General features: G+C 38.7%; 1 protein-coding gene across 9 annotated transcripts in view; it reads right to left on the bottom strand.

Moving 5' to 3' along the window:
* PTPRM (protein tyrosine phosphatase receptor type M) overlaps positions 1-16,062 on the bottom strand; it is a 495,715-nt gene that overhangs the window by 378,308 nt on the left and 101,345 nt on the right. For all 9 annotated transcript variants that reach the window (XM_064442974.1, XM_064442975.1, XM_064442979.1 and 6 more), the window contains exon 2: positions 6,969-7,091. In XM_064442974.1, coding sequence (XP_064299044.1) covers positions 6,969-7,091 — 123 coding nt within the window. The remainder of the gene's footprint in view (positions 1-6,968; positions 7,092-16,062) is intronic.

Raw genomic sequence — 16,062 nt, 5'->3', positions numbered from 1 at the left:
GTAAACAGAAGAAAAGCCTCCCTGCTAACACAGAACACAAACACAATGGAGTGCTAAAATATACTTAATGATAAAATACTTGTCACACTGGAAAGTGAAAGTACTGTAACTTTACATATTAAGACACTGAAGTTGGTCCTAATACATACTTGCCAACTGACCGCTTTATCTGTCTTTTTAAAAGGATCGCAACTCTTCTACACTCAAACAACAACGTAGAGATTTTTCACACAACTACTTCACATTCTGTAATATTAAATATTCCTTTAAATCAGTATCTTGGTTTATGAAGTACCCGCTGGCTACACATTTCTGCTAACTAGGTATCAAAAGACCATTTTAAACAATAATTAATATAAGCATTATATGAACTTTCTGCAGCCACTGCATACACACTGCTAAACATTAAGCAACACAAGATATTCAGGATAAAAATAGCTATAGTAGGCCATTCAAAAAATTACATATAGCCATGAAAATCATATACTACCACCTCAAACAGCACAAGCAGAATCCTCATCCTGGCTTTGACCAGCACTGTATTAAACACAGAACTCTTCATTGCTGAAAACATCCTTTGAACTATTCTAAAATGAATGAAAGGCTGATACCAGTGACTCATTGCAAATGCAATGACATCCCTTCAGTGATATCAAACCAACCGCTGCATCAAAGAAAAATGATGCTACTGCCCTTTAGAAATCAACTGGAACTGTGAAACACTGTAGAAAGATTTTACACAACTAAACACAGTGTTTTGTAACAAAATACATGGACATGAACGGAAATTATATCCAGCAAACGACAAATAGAGCAGACTTAACAATATTTGCATTTCTTACAGTAATCTGTAAAATTCTAATTGTTCAACTGTCAGTGACAAGACTCACTGTAGCAGTAGATAAACTAACACAATGCACTCAAATACCTCAAAAATTCTGTTTTGATTTAAAGATTACACGCTTCTGTTCGCCTGTTTGACCTGAGTTTTCTCAGCTCCCACCCTACTCATTCCTCAGACTACTCCAGATCCTACCTAACTCCCTGTTTCAGACGCTGTGACCCTGCATTCTCTTCTCTTCACTGCTGCCTGTACGCCAGTTGTTCTCGATCTGTAAACAGATATCCATACATACATACGGATGTGTCCATATATATGTTTACACACATATTAATTCTTCCGCTTGTAACCCACCCACTCTTTAATCCAACCAACACCTCTGTTGCTCTTGGTTAGGTTCTTCTTTTCTAGGATACACTGCCAGGTGTCAGAGAGGTGGCTTCGCTACGGCAGTCTCACACATGCAGCCTGCATTCCTTCCTATAAACGTCTCAGAATAAGCAACAGTTTTGAGTTTTAATTTAAAGTACCACAAAACTCTGTGGGAACACCACAGTGCCAAAATGCTGACAGGCCACAATAAATTGGATGGGACACGTGCATAAATGGTGACTATCGAGTAAAAGCAGGGCAGGCATAGGCCAGAGAAAGAAATCAAGATCTGGGAGATCAACCAAAACTCAAATTAGAAATGCAGGGGAAAAAGCTCCAGAGGACTGTTTATTTGCATTATCACAGGACCTTGGAGCACTAAACAAGAACCACTGGGTAAACACAAAATTAAAAAATGGAACAAATGAATGAGGTAAGGAAACAGTCCTGATCAGAGCAGTGAGAAAGGATTTAGGACAACCATTTTTTTTAACAGACACAAGGACAAAAACAATGAGAAACATGTTTAAAAACAATGAGAAGATCACATATGTTTTTAGAGGAGCACCTTCCAACAGTGAGGAAACATGAAGGAAAGCATAAAGATCTCTCCTTGGAAATTTACCAACTAGATGACTCCTCATACTTTTCCCCTGCTCCGGCATGTGGTACCTCCCATGGGAGACAGTCCTTCACAAAATGCTCTAACTTGGGTCCTTAATACAGGGTACAGTCCTTCAGGAATGCACTGCTCCAGTGTGGTGCATTGGGTTTGCACGGCAAGGTTTTGGTAGCTGGTGGTGTGGGGGGTGTGTGTGGCACAAATATGGTTTCTGTAAGAAGCTGCTAGAAGCTTCCCCCATGTCCAACAGAGCCCGTGCCAGCCAGCTCAAAGATGGACCCACCCCTGGCCAAGGCTGAGCCCATCAGCGACAGTGGTAGCACCTCTGGGATAACAGATTTAAGAAGGGGAAAAAGTTGCTGCAGAACAACAACTGCAGCCAAAGAAAGCAGTGAGAATATGTAAGAGGAACAACCCTGCAGGCCAGTGAAGAGGAAGGGGAGGAGGTGCTCCAGGCACCAGAACAGAGATTCTCCTTGGTAAAGACCATGCTGAGGCAGGCTGTCTCCCTGCAGCCCATGGAGGTTCATGGTGGAGCAGATATCCACCTGCAGCCCGTGGAGGACCCCATGCCGGAGCAGGTGGATGTGCCCAAAGGAGGCTGTGACCCTGTGGGAAGCCAATGCTGGAGCAAGGTCCTGGCAGGACCTGTGGACCAAGAAGCCCACGCTGGAGCAGGTTTGCTGGCAGGACTTGTGACCCCGTGGGGGACCCACGCTGGAGCAGTCTGTTGCTGAAGGACTGCACCCTATGGGAGAGACCCCCACTGGAGCAGTTTGTGAAGAACTGCCGCCCGTGGGAAGGACTCATGTTGGAGAGGTTCATGGAGGACTGTCTCCTATGGCGAGGGACCCCACGACAGAGCAGGGGAAGAGTGTGAGGAGTCCTCCTCATGAGGAGGAAGGAGCGGCAGAGACAATGTGTGATGGACTGACCACTAGCCCCATTCACCGTCCCTCTGTGCCGCTGGATGGTAGGAGGCAGAGAAAATCAGGAGTGAAGTTGAGCCCGGGGAGAAAGGCGGGGTGGGGGAAGGTGTTTTAAGACTTGGTTTTATTTCTTAGTACCCTACTCTGGTTTGATTGGTAATAAATTAGTTTTCCCCAAGTCGAGTCTGTTTTGCCTGTGACAGTAATTGGTGAGTGATCTCTCCCTGCCCTTATCTCAACCCACAAGCTTTTTATTCCATTTTCTATCCCCTTCTCAGCTGAGGAGGGGAGCAGCAGAGTGGCTTCGGTGGGCACCTGGCATCCAGCCAGGGTCAACCCACCACAAGTGGGTACCTCAACAGGCCACAGATATGGCCAGCAAACCTGCTCCTGCATGGGCTCCTCTCCCCAGGCTGCAGCTCCAGCATGGGCTCTGCACAGGCTACAGCTTCCTTCAGGATATGTCTACCTGCTGCACTATGGGATCTCGCATGGGCTGCAGTGTGGATATCTGCTCTGGTATAGTGCTCCACAGGCTGCAGGGGGTCAGCTTCTCTCAGTTTTCTTACTTCTCTCTCACACCTGCTGCCCAACATTTTTTACCCTTTCTTAAACATGCCATCACAGAGGTGCCACCAGCAACTCTACAGGATTCGGCCATGGTGGGTCCCTTGGGGCCGCTGGAATTGGATGTGTCCGGCGTGGGGCAGCCCCTGGTCTCTTCTCGCAGTGGCCGCTCCTGCAGTCCCCCCACCCCGCTGCCAATACCTTGCCAATAGACTAATCTACTGTTTGGGCATGTTTTTTTCTGAAGACATCTATACTGGACTTTTTTTAAACTGGCTAGAGGTTTTACAGTCAGCTCTAACTGTATACGTGTACTATACAAACACATTAATATCGAACTGCTGTAACTGTTCTATAGGACAATGCAAGATGGCATTGTCTAAATGTTTCTATAATTATAGGTTTAAACACTATTATAAACATACATTCTTGGAAGAGAAAGACAAGAAGAAAGAGGCTGAGAAAAGGGAAGAGCCACTCTTCCTACAGCATTTACTCCACCTGACTCACAGGACACTTGAAACAGAAGAGCAGTGGATTAACCACTCTCATCAAATCCATACCAGTGTGTACAGAAATATATACAAGCCATTCTTTTTGGGTCTGTTAAGCACAATTTCAGATTCGTACTGACTCATTAAAGGTCATGCTTACATTTATCAAGAAAATTAGAGCACTAGGACCCTACTTACTTTAGTAGCAATGACTTCATATTTTTCTACTACCATAATAATCCAACAACTATTAAAGTCCGCTGTGAAAAACACTTTAAGAAATTTTTTCTTTGACACAACTTACCAGTTTTCATCTAAAACTAGACCTCACAAAGAAGTATTACTGTTCAGTAATATGTAAATATATAGTGTGTACATTAACACATACACACACGCATGAACGCTATATGACGTTTCTTTTGTCCCACTGAAACAATGTTTCAAGCCAAAAATATTTATCTATCTGAAGTGCAGCTATGGTATCAACAGTGTCATGTGGATTAAAATAAATCAAATGCCATAACTAGCCTGCTTCCCCAACTGCCACCAAACTATACAAAGCCTTATATATTGACATCAGCTCACCCACTGGAGCATATTGCCTGAAATTAGGAAGTTTTGTGCATTAATTTTTTTCGACTGACAAGGGACTACTGAACTGTGAGTTCTTGTCTCAGTCTAGTATTACAACATTGTTGCATAAAGCATTTTGCTTTCAAGCCAAGAATTCCCCACAAACCATTAATCTAAAATGTTCTATTCATTATCATCTGAAGTTATTTTTTCTAAAATATGTAGCTCAGAAACTGCTGACAAACTACTTGAAATCATTTTTTAAGTGTATCACATAACTCTCTGGCTAAGGCTAACTGAAAACTAATGAAAATCATTAAAGATGATGATTTGAATAAGAACAGGGGAAAACTGTCTAGATGAAATTATGAAGAAAAATTAGATACCACTTGACTGAATCGTGCCCTTAGACACACTGCTTCTCATTTGCAAAAAATGAACATTTCTTTCCCTCTCAAAGGGGTTTTTGACCTTTTAAGGCACCAATATCCACAACCCTCCTCAGACTGACTTCTTCATCTTCTGACCCAAGACTCCCAAAGCATATTTTACTTCCTTTATGGACAGAAATAAAACTCCCTAAACTCTAAACATAATTTATTACCAAATTTATTATCTTTTTACTTGATCATCAGAACATTATTTTCACCTTCCGATAAAAAGGCAGGAAGACAAATAAGAAACAAGTTGTATGACATCTGATAAATAAAATTACGTATATATAATTTTATCTCAATAAAAATACCAGTCCCTACTCTGGACTCTTGCCCCTGAGAAAACAAAACAAACCAAAAAGTCTTCCAGCCCACCACAGAAAAGAACAGATTTGACCCCCTTCTATCTGCCAAGAAGGCTGAATAACATACACTGACAATCGCTTTCACAAAATCCAAGTGGGGAGAGTAATGAATGAAATGTGGAATAGAAAGAGAATTTCCAGTGCCGTGATCGAGAAAAGAATGTATAGCTTGTACTGCAAGCCAAGATGACTGATAAACTATGTTTGTTAGCTCCAACTTGAGAAACAGTATTAAGCGCTAATGAAATAGTCCAGAAAATCTTTAGTGCAGTGTGCCAAGACCACTGGACAAGAGCCAGTTTAAAAAGGAATTTGCAAGAATCTCCTTTATCTGCGATGATGAACTCAATCCAGTATTGACGATCCAAGTGCCAGGACTCAGGCAGACTGAACATTCATCTTGAAGTTGGGAGCTCTACCTTTGCCAGAGAAAACAAAGTGCTGAAGAAAAAGGGACTTTAATTCAACCAGTACCCTCAGATATGATGTTGTCCACAACACATAGCAACATTGAAAAATCTGTAGTGAAGACTGCCAAGAGCATTTTTACAAGCAAAGGATATCTAGGGCTGATTAGAGCATACCATACATTAGTGCATTTATTAGTCCACTAGTGATGACTGCATATGTTCAGGTTTTGTTTATATAGTCACTTCTGAAGATTCTCACTGTTTCTCTCCTAATTCCCTTATCGAAAAATAAGGAAGGAACATTTTCTTGGGAAGGACAACTATTAAAGATATTTTACACAAAGGCCAAAGTACATTACGGATGTTATAAGTAACTAATTGAAATGGATGTGAAACATCAGGACATTCATCTGCAATGCTTTTAAGTGTCCTCCATATATTTATACTAAATTATGAGGCTAATGCAGAAGTCCCATGATGCTACGACTAGTGATTTTTTTAAGTGGTCTTTTTGTTTTGGCTACTTTTAGGTGACAATAGTCACAGGAGGCTCAGTCTTTAAAAGTCAAAGATGATGCTGAGCAGGGCTGCAGGCAACCATCCCCCAGGAGATGGAGATCATTACACAGGGGGAACTCTTAACATGCTTAGACAAAAACATGAAAAAAGAATTATTGATAAATTTTGGGCTACTGAATAGTTTAAAGTAAAACCAGTGGTCAGATTTTACATTTTTGTGGGGGTGAAGTCCTAAAGGAATGACTGTGTTACCAGGTAAGTTTGTAGTTCAATAGAATGCAACAGTTGCTGCTACGGAATTAGGTCCAACCGCATGCAGTGCAAAAAGTACATTAAATAATAGTATCAAAACTGTCTTTGAAACACAACAAGCATAATATTGAGGCCTTTTGTTTCAGGATACCTCTCCTCTCCCTTCTCTTTCACCTCTTTTTCACACTCCATTTCTTTTCAAAACACATTTTGATTACATCTCTTTCAATGAAAATGCCTAAGGCTGTCTTTATCTTTTACTATTCCCTCTTCCTCTGAGTCTTCCTGAGTAGTTCTGTCTTTAGCACTACTTCATGTTCATTTTCATTCTGTTCATTCTGTTTTCTTTCTGCCTTTCCTGATGACACCAGGTTTCTATTTCTACTTCCTAACCTCTATGTTTCCCACACAATGAAAGAAAACCTTTGCTTTACAAAACATCCCTCACAAAAATCACTTGGAAGATCTGAGTATTGCAGTTAACAAACAGAATTAGACAAAGTAACATTCTAACAATAGTACTGTTAAGAAACACTGAATAAACCCATAAGGTAATGTCAAAGAGAAACAAAGCAAAATAAAAGACCAACCAGATGGCATCCCTTGATCTGAGGAGGGCTTTATCGGTGCATTCACCTGATCCCAGTTAAGATCATCATCATCTGACTGACTATAGCCACAGGAACTGAGAGGCTCATCGAAAGTACAGCATCCTGTAAAATAAACACAAAGACAAAAATTAAACAAGGCATGCAGATAACAGACTATGTTAATAAACCTAACAACTGCAACAGGATTCAATGCAGGCTGTGTAATTTTTAAGTGTCTTTTAGTACAAATGAATACATATTTATTAATCATCACTTTCTGAGAGGGCATAAAACCTTCTTGTCATGAAAACAAAATTCCAAGGGTAAAAGAGCAGATTTAGAACTGCAGACAAATTTTCTCATATGACATGATCATCAGGTAATGAAAACAAACCAGCAAAATAAAAAGGAGTAAAACTCAGAACATCGACAGATTGAATGATTAGCATTCTTCAGGAAAAACTATTCCATGCCTGACAACCTACATTTTAGAAGAAAACTGTAAGTGTGGGAACATCAGCTCTCATTCCCGTGTCTTGGTTTCCAAGTAAGGGAAGGCCTAGATGCTCACAGGTGTGCTGTGTTGCAAACTGGTTCCAGCCTGGGTGTTTGTGGGATCAGCACCTCTGGTACAATACAGCACATCTCCCTCAAAATGCCTGTCTATGCGTAACCTCAAACTCTCTGACAGAAAACAGTATTATTTCCTCTCTTTTTCCCATTCCCTTCTAAGTAATTTAGAAAAGAATAACATGTTATAAAAGCTCACACTACCCCAAGCTGGGGCAGGGAAAAATCTAATGTCACAGATTTAGAAGAATGGAATCTAACGTTATCCACAAGACAATGGAAAAGCTTTACTTTTTCCTTTTGGTACAGAGGAAACTTTTCCAGCTTTTTTACATCGTTCTCTTCTAACAGGAGACTAGCACACGGTTATAAAATTCTGTGTTCTTTGATGTTTGATGTTTCACTCCAGTGAAAGAATGACATATTTCCTATTCAGGAAAACAAATATAAACCTAGTCATGGATATTTCAGTCCATATTAAAGTAAATTCTACAGCTGTTCAAACAAAACTAAACTTATGGGCTATTCATCATCTTTGCTATCTGTCCATAGGCACAGCAGGCTTAGCCTTGCCAAGCTGTATTAAAACAGGAAACAGACAAAACCTAGCTTTAAAAAAAAAAAAACTTTAAAAATCTAAGTTTTCCTAGAACATTATAAATGGCATTACAGAACACCTTATCAAAAAGTAGGATAATAGAAGACAAAATTTCATTATACCTGGCAAGCTTCACCTAATTGATGTCCAGCCTTCCTAATAGCTAGTCCCAGTTTATATTTGAGATTCATGACAAGCACTTTGCAAGCATATAATCTTCAAAAAAATTAATTTTATATGCAGTCACCAAATAATTTCATTTTTTGTACTCTTACAGATGATACATCTACAAACACCAATGGAGTTTGCCCTGCCCTTGGATACAGGCCATCCTATACACTTCACTGTTCTAAGATATCTTTCTATAGGAATTCTTTGTAAGTTGTAGGTATATCAGGGAAATTGGCATCTCTGGGTATTTCTGTACAATTTTAAGTGCACAAGATTCAACTAGGTAACCCAGTGGGAACAGAAAACTCATTAAAGAACTCTCAACTCAAAACTCTTAATATTTCACCTCAATGACAACAACAAATATAAATTACCTCTCTCCTAAAGTTAAACAAATTCAGAAATACAAGAGATTTGTATGAAGTATATCACATACCATCTACAACATTTCCAGCAGGAAACCTTAGAAAATTAGGCAGCCATTTACACATTTGTTCTAGTCCTTGCATAAGTATTACTTCAAACATCATAAAATACGCCACAAACTAAGATACAGACACAAAAGTAAAACATCAACTTCTACAGACCTATTGTGCATTTTTATAAAAAAAATATTTTAAAATCAACAAAAAACCCCAATATACCACAGGTGAAGCAAAAGATAGTTTCCTTGCAAAGGTACTGCAAATGATACTAGGACATAAATTGAAATATCAAGTTATGCAGTATGCAATGTGGTCAAGCCTGGCAAAAAGAAACCCCACCCAAATAAAACCTGGCATAAATCAGGGTTTACACTTCATATACAGGACTAACTAATGCACGAAACAGCTTCCATACCTCACTATATCATACATATCTCTAGCGATAAGAAGACATAGAAAAGTTTAAGGTGTTGTCTTGCTCTAAACACAGAAGTGCAGACAAGCACTGCAATATGTCCAATGTGGGGGGGGGGACGGGGACGGCAGATGGACAGGAACGGACGGACCCAAAAAAAAAGGGAAGAGTTTGTGGTTCCAGATGGTTAGTAAAGGCTCCTCCCCTTCTCACTAATTAGGAAGATATCAAAAACATGGCTAAATAGAACAACAGTTCTACTTGCCTAGATCACTTGTCTGTCAACCCAGGACTCACTGCTTGTTTTTCTTTATTTCTCTTACGAGTCTATAGCTTAATCACTCTGCCAGATTCTCTTTTTTTTCTTTCATCTTTGCCATTTACACCTTTCAAACCTTTGTGAATTTACTATCTTACAACTTCCTCAAAGTGCGTATCTAATCTTCACATCTGCTTTAGGAAGAGTTTAAAAGGAACTTTTAAACTCCTTTCATTCTTAAGTCAGTCCCACCCACAACTAATAACCAAACTGTGGCAAGTATTACTACAAGTAACCAAACTGTACAGCCACCCACCCAGCGAACTGACCAGCATACATAAGACCTTCAACATCACGGATGCCAAGCCATGTATCTTTATGAAGCCAGCCACTAATGAGAAGATGAATATTAATAAGGCTTTGCACAGCCATGACTTTTTGGAAAGTCTTTTGTAGATTAATGTAGCATCCGTGGCATATATAGGTGTTGGAAGTATAGGCAAATTTATAAACTGAAGTAAGAATAACACCGAACATCTTCCTGGAAAAAAACACAAACAAAATCCAAACAAAACCAAACCCTTAGCCAAATTAGTAACAATTACTGTAAATCAAGAGTCACCAACAGTCCTAATAGCTTATGCCTGCTCCCCGAAGTTCCAACCCTCACATCTGACTGTATTACAAATAAGTTGTTCTTAAGAAACACATCACAATTGACAAAACCCTACATTTGCATTTACTCAAGCCCTCCTGCCGCCTTCTGCAGTGCTTCACCTATTTTCTAGTCATGATGCTCTTACTGTACAAGGTTTCCATGTCATAAAAAGTTATCCACATATGATATCAACAGGGCTAGTAAAATCCGAAAAATCATCCGTGGTCTTCAATGTCTCTCATCGTTGCACTATTTTGAAACACCAGCCACTGCCAAGATAAGCAGTTGTTTATAATCAGCTAGCACACTTGAGACATTCTATCCATTTTTGTGATCCAAATTTATAATAACAATCAAAATACATATCACCTGCTACACAGTTTAATCAAGCAAAACAAATTCCCTGCCTGTTATACTGACATTAAAGTTTGGATAGCCTAACAGTATTTTAAAGGATGAAGTCTGTGCTGGCTGAAATGTGTATACGTAAAAGAGGAGATACATCACCCATTAAGATTCTTTGACTTACGATATATTTTATAGCTATTTTTGGATCCCTAAGAGGAATTGAATTGATGAATGCACAAGATGCAACACAGTCTATTACAGCTTACGGTTCTTTCAACTGCAATTATCCATTTAACCATCATGAATTCAGATCCAGTTCAATATAACTATGCCATTGTCCAAATAGTCCTTTTTGCATGTTTCTATTTTTATTTGGTTAAATTACTTTAGATCTTGAAAAATTTATGAGCTCCAGCAAGGAATATAATTTAAGATGAAAGCAACCAATTAAAGTAAATGGGATAAAGAATACACTATATTTTTCCTAATGTGAATAAAGTTTTATTCAAAGTATTCTCTGTGTTACAGACTATAATTACGGCATCTGTTACGAAGTATTCTCCAAGAAGACCTTATCAGAAAGTAGGATAATAGAAGACAAAATTGGTTAAGTGACAAAAAGTAACATAGAAAAAGTTCAAGTTACGCCGGATACTGCTTTATTTTAGTTGGTCTTATATACTGCAAAGATCTCAGATCAATTTGTACTTTCTATGAAAAATTTGCTGCCAAATGTACAAGTGCTAAAACTTGTAATGCTTATGAGTATCAATGCTAGCATTGGCCAGGAATGTGTGTGCACTCTAAACTGATACAGGGGCCCTGCTTTGAGATAAAATTCATTTTTTCTTTACAGCAAAACCCTGTGGTTTCTGGACTGCTATAGTATCGTGAACTCTGCTGCAGAATAGGCAAGCTCAGAAGATAAGTTTCCTGAATCCAACATTTTGTTAGTGTTGTTCAATTCTGTTGTCTCTGTATTTTAGATTTCGTACAGGACATGTGTTTATGTTGATTAACTCTAAGTACAATGTAGCTATTCTTTGAAAGAGAAATAAAGCTTTTGATATCTGATCCAAAAGCTGGGTGTCCAGATCACACGCAGTATCAGGGGCCTTTGATAATGCAGTGAAAGATTAATCTCCTCTTAGGCAATGGATCTTGTCTTTCTGTCTATAAAAAGAAGAAAAGGAGCCTCTGTCCAAACCATTCCTATCCAGCTGCATTCCCTCCTGTCGTAGTGATCATCCCTGCATCCGACAGCAAGGACCAAGCACATCACCTGGACAACACACCACAGCAAGTGAGAAGTGAAATAACTGAGAACTGTGACAAACTGCAATTGTTGAACACTAGACTGTGAACGAGCCGGCTTTCATCCCCAAGGGTTACTGCTCAGGACGATGAGGCAGCATTACTGTTCTGCCTTGTGCTTCCTTTTACATTTTTAAAGTTTTAGATTTTGGGGCAGTCATCCTATCTAGACACTCTCATGACAATTAGAAAATGATCTGAGAAACACAGCCTTAGGAAAATGGGATCCTGAACCCCTAAGCTGACAAACCATCAAATCAGAAAATAAACAACTCCTTTAGGGGCAGGTAAGAAGTCATAAAGTGGAAAACAAAAAGCCATTCTCGGTTATAAACTGGCTAACATAGAAAGCAGAAGTGGGAATCAATAGACAATTTTTAATATAAAAAAAATTAAAATGCTGTCTCTAAACCTGTATGACAGGTCTGGTCTGCTGTATAACTTTTATTAAAGATAGGGTGATGACAGAAATTACCCAATACAAAACTGTTTATCTCAATGAAATCAACCAATTGTTGAGCCAATAAAGCTTCAAGTAAACTTAACTACAGCTACATAAATGGACAGTTCAAGGAATGAATTAGAAACAGGGCATAGTGGCCTGCCTGGATTCTGCTTTGTGTGTAGATTCTCTGGTGAAAAAAAAAAATAAATAAAAGGCTGCTCTACCTGCCCTCTCAAAGGTGTTACAGCATTACACGTTGAAAGGACCTTCCAGACATGCCAGCTCAGAGATAGCTAGCAAAAGACACTCTTCTGTGTGCCTCCAACATGCATGCAGAGCTGCCACGTATCTGCAGTGACATACATAGACCAGAAATTCTTATCCAGGCTTTACAAGTGAGCTTTCAACAGTGGGTAGTCTGTTTTAAAACGGAACATTTACTTTCTCTCAAAATATGCCAGGTTTTTGATTTATACTAGAGGCGAGCGTTCAGGGCTGTGAAATAATACTGTAATCTAGATTACTGGTCAGGGAGTCTGAAAAAACCATGTGCTGCATACAGTCAATCTAATTTAAAACAGTATCTACATTTTGTCAAGTCTGCATATGCGCGGGGGTGAGGGAGAAGAGCAAGAGGGAACAGATTTTACAATTAAAGAACTTCTCTGATTGCCGCTTTGCTCAGAAAGGGTTTTGAAAAAGGTAGACAATGGAAGAATTATCTGGAAAAATCTCATGAGCCAGACCAAAGATGATGAGATAAAAGGATGTATTTTGCAACTCAGAAAGGCCAGATATTAGTTCTGGCTGTAAGGGAGAATAACAGATGGAAAATGATACGAAAATGTGCTAAGATATGTGGAAAAGGCAGTATGAGAACGCTAGAGAGTTCCGAATTCACGGACGCAATTCCAGAAGTACTGCAGGTGATGACAGTATACAGAAAAAAACCCACCTAATTTCAGATAAACATTTCAAACTGTTATTTATGAGACTTCAAAAGCTCACCACATGTTCATAAAACATTTACAATTGTTCTCTCTGTTCTCCCTCCGCTTACCTGACAGAAACTGAATCAACACAAATGTCTTTAAAAATGTTTCAGTTTTGGTGACATGGGACACTGTGGCAAAGTTGCATTTTATGGAAGACATATCTGTCGGTTCTAAATTCCCCTGGAAACCTGCCCACATTTAGGCAAATAAAGTGTTTTCTAAAAAAATTACACTTGCCTAATAGATACTGAGAATAATTCAAAATTTGAGTTCCTGGACTCTAGTGAAAGGCCCTGAAAAAACACAACATTTTCCTCTCAAAATGTCCATTTAAACTCCTTTTAGATACCAAGACATTGGAACAGACATCACTCACCAAGGATAACAGATGAGACACTGAATAAAAGCTTCTCATCTTGTATAAGCAAATAACATCCATACATTCATGTCATTTTTACATCAGTGAACATTTGAGGCCCATGGGAAAATGGGTGCACATTAACGTTTTGTGAGCAAACTTATTTCTGGCATTTTTTAATGCCAGGATGTTTGATTTTGCAATATTAGTGATAGCTTTTCTTAATGTATGGCATGGATTTTATGGGCAAGTGCACATGTAGGCTTACATACAAACATTATATCCCTGCTGCAGTTGTCATTAATTAGAACACATCTACCAAAAGAAACATTTGAGTGTTCAATCCAATAGAGAAAATAGAGGATTATGTAGAAATGTATTTAGGAAAGCCTATTTTGAAAGTTATTATTAAAACAAGCATATTTGCAAAGTCATTTGGATTTTATGCTTTAGTAATAGGGCAGGATATCATGCCGTGTGTTAAAACTACTGGCTGGTCTTCCAGTCAAAACACAAGTTAATGCTAAAAGATACACTCCTTGTACAAATAGGTGCTATAGATAAATTTCAGTGGTTGGGGGTGTTTTTGGTGGTTTGTGTTGTTTTAATTTCTTTTTGTATATAAACCATTGTACATTTTTAATTATTATTTTAATGCTTAAATCAAGTTCCAGATCAGAGAACTCACTTTACAAATGTAATAAATATTGTTACGGTAACTTTTTTGAAAGAAAGCCTTATAAGAAAAGAAAATCTCTATATGATAAAGTACTTTGGAATGACTTTTCAAGAACTAGAAGTCCAATTTGTAACATATATTTAACCTACAGATGTATACAGCTTAGTCAAAAGATCACATTGGGCATACCGGTTGCAAAAGGGACACAGGTGATGTCCATGTGTTTGGGAGCTGACTCAACCTGCCAAAACTCCGGACTGTGGTCAAAACCACTACAAAACTTAATAAATAAAAGGCAGATTTCCCATATGTTTTGTATCTTGACAAAACTGCTTCAAAGCACAGAAATCTCTTGTATAAACTGCCTGAAACGTTTTGACATGAAGCTTTGACCTACAAATAACTAACAAAAGGAACTTTCTTTTCATATACTTATAATAGAATTAAAAATTCAAAAGGTATTCTGGCAGTGGAATAAGCCTCCTGAGAAAAACAAAAATGCAACTGAGCACCTCTTTCATATAGTTTATATCATAGGATTCACTTAATTTATTTTTATAGCTACCACCCAGGAGTGCACAAAACCCCTTTATTAAACGTGTAAGAGCATTCAATCATCTTGGTTAGCAAAGAAAGCAGATGCTGCAGAACAGAGATGTGGGAGAGGTATTTTTTTTTCCCCCCATTTACTTGTAATGGAGACTGGTAAGGACATGCAGGGAGGGTGAGAAACACATGTACACACTGCAGTAATATATAAAGTAAGTAACAACTGGGTATACTTCCTTTTGACAAGTTAACATGCAGTACCTCTTAAAGGACTTGAAATTAACCTGTTTTGAAAAACTACATTAAAAATACATGGCAGTGTTTTCTGTACTCTTTCCTAGGGAAGAAAAGAAAGAGGGTAATTTTCAGTCTAGCTCCCAGACCATACGTTAGCCAATTTGGACTTTAAAGCAGTATTCTGCAGCACTTCACCCTTCTGTCAGCTGAGTGACAATATACATACCATAGGTACCTCTCTTCCACTCAGCATCTATTTGTGATTTCTTATGTTGGTTACAAAGCTGCTCCTATTAATTTAATTATGATGTAGGATATCTCTATTCTTTCCTCACTTCGATTTTATTGCTTTTACCTTCATTTCTCCTTTCAGTTCACTGTGGAGAGCTATCACCAAAACATGCCCAAGCCCATGCAGCTGTAATTAAAAAGAAAACACCTAACATAGTATGAAATTGCTCACTTGATTTCTTTTTTTTCCTGTTTTTTTTTGCTTCTGCAGAGCTGCCACGGCCTAGAAGCAAAATCCTAAATAGTTTCCTTAGGTAAAGTGCTACCCTGACAAAGAGTAAACTCAAGAATCACGCACCATTAATGTCTCGATATGGTATTTATGAGGGATGTAAGCAGTTGTGCTGATCTGTTGAAGATAGGCAAATTTCAACAAAAGGAAAGAAGCTTCACATTAATCCCACTTTTTTAATTGATTATTCTGAAAGTGGCTTACTCCTTTTCATTTCACTGCACACGAGTACCCCAGCATTTTCGTTTATCAATAAAATACAGCACAATATAGCTGCCCCAGAAAGATTTGTCGAGAGGAGGGGAGAGAAGAGCAGGAGAAGGCATTTGGGAAACAATTGAAAACTGTACAACTGGGAAACAACACAAAACGGCACAGATAACATTAAAGAAAGAAATGGATATACTGGAAAATCTGAGATGAAAAAAAATGCAATTCGGAAGGAAGGAAAAAACACGGTGGGGATATTCAGCCTTCCCCCGTCCCAGCTGGGCGGAAGGGATTGAAATGCCTGCCTTGCAGCCAAAATACATCACAATAAAGGGTCTGC

The sequence above is a fragment of the Phalacrocorax carbo genome, chromosome 2, assembly GCF_963921805.1.
Source record: "Phalacrocorax carbo chromosome 2, bPhaCar2.1, whole genome shotgun sequence".
Lineage (NCBI taxonomy): Eukaryota > Metazoa > Chordata > Aves > Suliformes > Phalacrocoracidae > Phalacrocorax > Phalacrocorax carbo.
Note: the sequence above shows the minus strand (reverse complement) of the source record. Positions and strands in the feature narration are given on the sequence as shown.